This window comes from Pecten maximus, unplaced genomic scaffold (genome assembly GCF_902652985.1).
Source record: "Pecten maximus unplaced genomic scaffold, xPecMax1.1, whole genome shotgun sequence".
NCBI lineage: Eukaryota > Metazoa > Mollusca > Bivalvia > Pectinida > Pectinidae > Pecten > Pecten maximus.
Window position 1 is genome coordinate 1 of NW_022982200.1, and position 5199 is coordinate 5199.

Here is a 5199-nt window from a genome sequence, read left to right on the forward strand (position 1 = left end):
TCCAAACTTCCGTCATTCCATATTTTTAGGGGTTCCCCCACAACATTTGTTATGACACGCCCCCATAATGGCAAATATGTAGGATAGCAACGGTATCGCCAGGTATTTAAAGAAATATCAAAAACATCTAGCTTCATATAGCACAAGGAAATATGATGGTTTCCAATGATATCATTACGTCAATAGACACTATATTACGCCGATCATTAAACACTGCGTTACGTCATTGGACACTGCGTTTCGTCATTTGACACTGCGTTACGTCATTGGACACTGCGTTACGTCATTGGACACTACATTACGTCATTGGACACTGCGTTACGTCATTGGACACCGCATTACGTCATTGGACACTGCGTTACGTCATTGGATACTGCGTTACGTCATTGGACACTACATTACGTCATTAGACACTGCGTTAATTCATTGGACACTGCATTACGTCATTGGACACTGCGTTACGTTCATATAAGTGACGGCTGATGCACTTACATCTACGAGATCGAGATCTGCCCTCTGATACCGACTGGTCGCGTTCAGCTCGGGATCTGTTTTGTTTTCTGACAGGAAGTATCGCCTCCCGCCTCCTAGGATCACCTGTTGGGAAAAGCACGTGTTAATCCCGGTCATATTAATAATATTCATAATCCACCATAAAACACAATCCAAAGACAAACATAATCACTTCTTTAAATACCAAAATTAAACAATTGCTTGTGTTTTGAAACTGTCTTTAAATCATGTTGATAGCATCCTACATAGTCTATACCATCATATGTTGTTGAATTATTGTTGTTAGGAGACATATTCATAAATACCACGTGACAAATCATTTTTGACAACGAAGAAAATTTATTTAGACTTAACACAAAAAACATTAAGTTTTTTTTTCAGTAAGGTACAATGTTCGGTATACTAAAACATACGTTAACGTCACTATTGTTCATAACCAGCTGGTAGGCAATATCTCGACATCCGCCCTCGACTTCCTCAGTACCCAGTTCTGTGTCCCCTTCCCACCCTCGAGCAGCCGCATGTGCATATGCTGCTGCAGGTGTCGCGTGCGTCACGCGCGTGGTGGTAACGATTCCTGTAGATTTACCTGTGTATGTAAGTAATTGTGTAGTGTATCGAATTATACTACGATTTCATGAAGAACAAAATCATTTTTAAAAACCTCACTCCTTTGTCCTTTTAATATTATAGACAGGTCCCGGCCGTTTTCATAAATATTTTTTAACTCAACTAAAATCCAACATGAAAGTATTAGAGAATTTGAAGAAAGTTCCTTAATTAAGATCTTTCCTTAAAGCCACTGATGCTTTCATCATGGAAATTTTAAGTAATAAATTTCATTAAGTTAAGGAGCGTTGATGAAACTGAAGTCTGAAGCAAAGACATATATTATTCCCATGTGAAGAAATACAAGTACCTTCCTTTTTACTCCAGTTTAGAATCGACGTCACTTCCGCTCCGTGTTGTGACGTACAGTTGCTATATTCGGCTATATCATCAAGTCCCAGTGTGCCAGCCTTGGCCTTCACCCCACATAGAAAGGCCGTTCCTGTACCCGCAGAGTCAGGAACCTGCTGGTCTGTGTTGTACGTCTGGAAGATAAATGTGTGTTATTGGTACTGCATAACGGAAGTTCAATGTTTTCATGAAGTTCCAGAGTGTTGCTGCAATCTTGTCAACTTTCTGAACGTCATTTCCAAGTTGGTCAGCTTTCATTGGGTAACATTGGTAGTTGACCCACATCCAAACTCTAATGAAATATGTACTCCTAGTCTTTTTTATATCCCGCATATACTTTCAAGGCCATGGTGAGGCAAAATAGACGCATGTGTCCCCAACATCTTCGTATGATTCATGGAGGTATTCTATTCTCTCAAAACTTTTCTGCTCCAGAAATGACATGATAAACCAAAGCAGCCATAAATCTTTCATCTTTCTCTAATCTGACTTAAAAAGTAAGATAGGAAAACAGAAGGAATTCAAGGAGGGAACGATGAAACGGAAGATTAGTAGGTCTTGGAGTAGAAAGCTTAGTAGGTCTTGGAGTAGGAAGATTAGTAGGTCTTGGAGTAGAAAGCTTAGTAGGTCTTGGAGTAGGAAGATTAGTAGGTCTTGGAGTAGGAAGATTAGTAGGTCTTGGAGTAGGAAGATTAGTAGGTCTTGGAGAAGAAAGCTTAGTAGGTCTTGGAGTAGGAAGATTAGTAGGTCTTGGAGTAGGAAGATTAGTAGGTCTTGGAGTAGGAAGATTAGTAGGTCTTGGAGTAGGAAGATTAGTAGGTCTTGGAGAAGAAAGCTTAGTAGGTCTTGGAGTAGGAAGATTAGTAGGTCTTGGAGAAGAAAGCTTAGTAGGTCTTGGAGTAGGAAGATTAGTAGGTCTTGGAGTAGGAAGATTAGTAGGTCTTGGAGTAGAAAGATTAGTAGGTCTTGGAGTAGGAAGATTAGTAGGTCTTGGAGTAGGAAGATTAGTAGGTCTTGGAGTAGGAAGATTAGTAGTAGGCCTTGGAGTAGGAAGATTAGTAGGTCTTGGAGTAGGAAGATTAGTAGGTCTTGGAGCAGAAAGATTAGTAGGCCTTGGAGTAGGAAGATTAGTAGGTCTTGGAGTAGGAAGATTAGTAGGTCTTGGAGTAGAAAGATTAGTAGGCCTTGGAGTAGGAAGATTAGTAGGTCTTGGAGCAGAAAGATTAGTAGGCCTTGGAGTAGGAAGATTAGTAGTAGGCCTTGGAGTAGGAAGATTAGTAGGCCTTGGAGTAGAAAGCTTAGTAGGTCTTGGAGTAGGAAAGAAACGTATAAAGAGAAAAGGAGCGTAGTTCTTAGTCTTGGATAATCATATAGAATGTTATTGATAATTACACCGATACACATGTAAAAACAACTTCTCTGGAACATTTAGATATGGATAAATATTGTCTTTACCTGTATTAAGTTTTTACCTCCTTGACATAAAATGTATATTCAATCTAATCTTTATGATTTAATCTCTTGTCCACAGTTCTTATGAAAATCTACTTTTATTGATGGACTCTTAGAAATTAGTATGCTGCTGTATGAGCCAGTCACAAGCGACGTTACAAACGTTACGAGCTAATAACTTAAAAACTTAAGCCAATGAAAATGCTTGTTACAAGCAAGATTAAATCATATCAGAAGCAATATCACCGGAAGTAATACCTTAATGAGTCCTGTGTATGCGAACTTCTCGTACGCCATTACGTTTTCCTCTCCAGTTTGTCCCTGAAGTTGTCCTTTGTAGATTCGGGACGCGGTCACGGTCGAAATCCCCAATCCGTCTCCAAGGAACAGAATGACGTTCTTCGCAACGTTAGTATTATGCTTCTGTCCCATCATCTTCTTCAGTGTCTCTTGTGCATGCGTGTTCCAATAGGCCGCGTCTGAGAAGAAACAATCATCATCATTATCATCATCATCATCATCATCATCATCATCATCCATTCGAATACTACCAGGTTTTAATTGTAAATGGTGTACTAGTGGTATCACATTCTAGTTTCTTGCTAGTGGAGATAACCCTTTAGCTCAAGGACAGGCAAGCTGAAGGTCGCGTGTTTGGCCCCTTGCTAGGGGAGATAACCCTTTAGCTCAAGGACAGGCAAGCTGAAGGTCGCGTGTTTGGCCCCTTGCTAGGGGAGATAACCTATTAGCTCAAGGACAGGCAAGCTGAGGGTCGCGTGTTTGGCCACTTGCTAGGGGAGATAACCCATTAGCTCAAGGACAGGCAAGCTGAAGATCGCGTGTTTGGCCCCTTGCTAGGGGAGATAACCCATTAGCTCAAGGACAGGCAAGCTGAAGGTCGCGTGTTTGGCCCCCGGTGGAGGCACACTACTCGCTTTCCAATTTAAGAATAATGATAATTTGGGGTGGATTTGCAATGATTGCTGGACATTTCCCAGAGATATTGCAAATGATTCCAGATTCAGTGTTATTGTGATTATACCACGGTGATGACGACATACATGCGATATAAGAAAGAAAAAGAAAGAAAGAAAGAAAGAAAGAAAGAAAGAAAGAAAGAAAGAAAGAAAGAAAACAAAACAATGAGTCATGCATGGTATTATTATTGGTTACCTTGAGTAAGGGCACACGCTACCATCGACATCAACCATGGTAGATACCGCACCTGAAACAAAAGGGTAACAGGTGTAAAACATATATATAATCTACAACTACAGTCAAACTTTGTTATCTCAACTTCTGATAACTAGAAGACCCTGCTTAACTCGAAGTAAAAATTCAGTCCCAATAAACAGTATGGCGTCAGGATTTCTTCTTGGTTAAAGAGTCTGTTTTTTGGCCTAGCACATTCAATGGCAATAATGAGTGCTGAAGTAAACGGTGTTTTAATGTAAGTTAAGAAATATTAAATAATTACCCTTAAATTCTACGTAAAATGTGTCATTTACCTCAAATACCCGGAATATCACGAAGTTCTTTTTCCGTTATCCCACTGACTTCTATATAACGAGGTTCGATGAGTAGAAATAGACACGTAATACGTATCTATGGATAACATTTGTATTCATAACAAATACATTGAGTTAATGATTAAACATTCAAAATCACACAAGATTTATAACTTCATTACATCTTTAATATAACATAAACAATTTGAACTCACATCAATTAGATAGGGTCACGTTAACCCCGCCCGCAAACGAGCAAAATCAACTTTGTTTGTAAAACGTAACCAATAGGTGCAAGCTTCCATTCTCGGTTATTTAATTTGGACTTGAAGTTCGAGCTCTATATTGTTAATAATGTAAAGACAGAATGCACAGCATGATCTAAACTGATGAATAACAACTTGTTTATCAAATAAATAAATAAATAAATAAATAAATAACTTACCCGTTCTTGCCCAGGGAACATGTTGTTAGTACAGGTCCCGTCAGGTTTTTCTTCATTATTTTATAGTCGTTATTAATCTTCAGGGTCCCATTGAACAAAGGTCAAAGGTCACCTAGGTAGGTAGGTATGGCCACCTAGTAGTACCATTTGCTTACTTAGCAAATATACACTGTAGTAGCGGGGTACTTTAGTGACCAAGTGGAGAACCTACCTGTCTCGGGTTAGAGAATAACAGTCCCGTCACCGACTGGAGGACCTAACAGTCCCGTCACCACTGGAGGACCTAACAGTCCCGTCACCCACTGGAGGAACCTAAACCAA

The 5199-nt window shown here is 39.7% G+C and overlaps 1 protein-coding gene across 1 annotated transcript; it reads right to left on the reverse strand.

Annotated features, from left to right (window-relative positions):
* Positions 1 to 492: 492 nt before the first annotated feature.
* Positions 493 to 4967, reverse strand: LOC117320420 (alkaline phosphatase, tissue-nonspecific isozyme-like; the record flags this gene model as incomplete). Its single annotated transcript, XM_033875022.1, is given in 6 exon segments — positions 493 to 597; positions 927 to 1102; positions 1433 to 1607; positions 3184 to 3404; positions 4099 to 4150; positions 4879 to 4967. Coding segments are annotated over 6 exon segments (750 nt in total), but the record flags the coding sequence as incomplete, so codon positions are not given.
* Between the last annotated feature and the right edge of the window lie 232 nt (positions 4968 to 5199).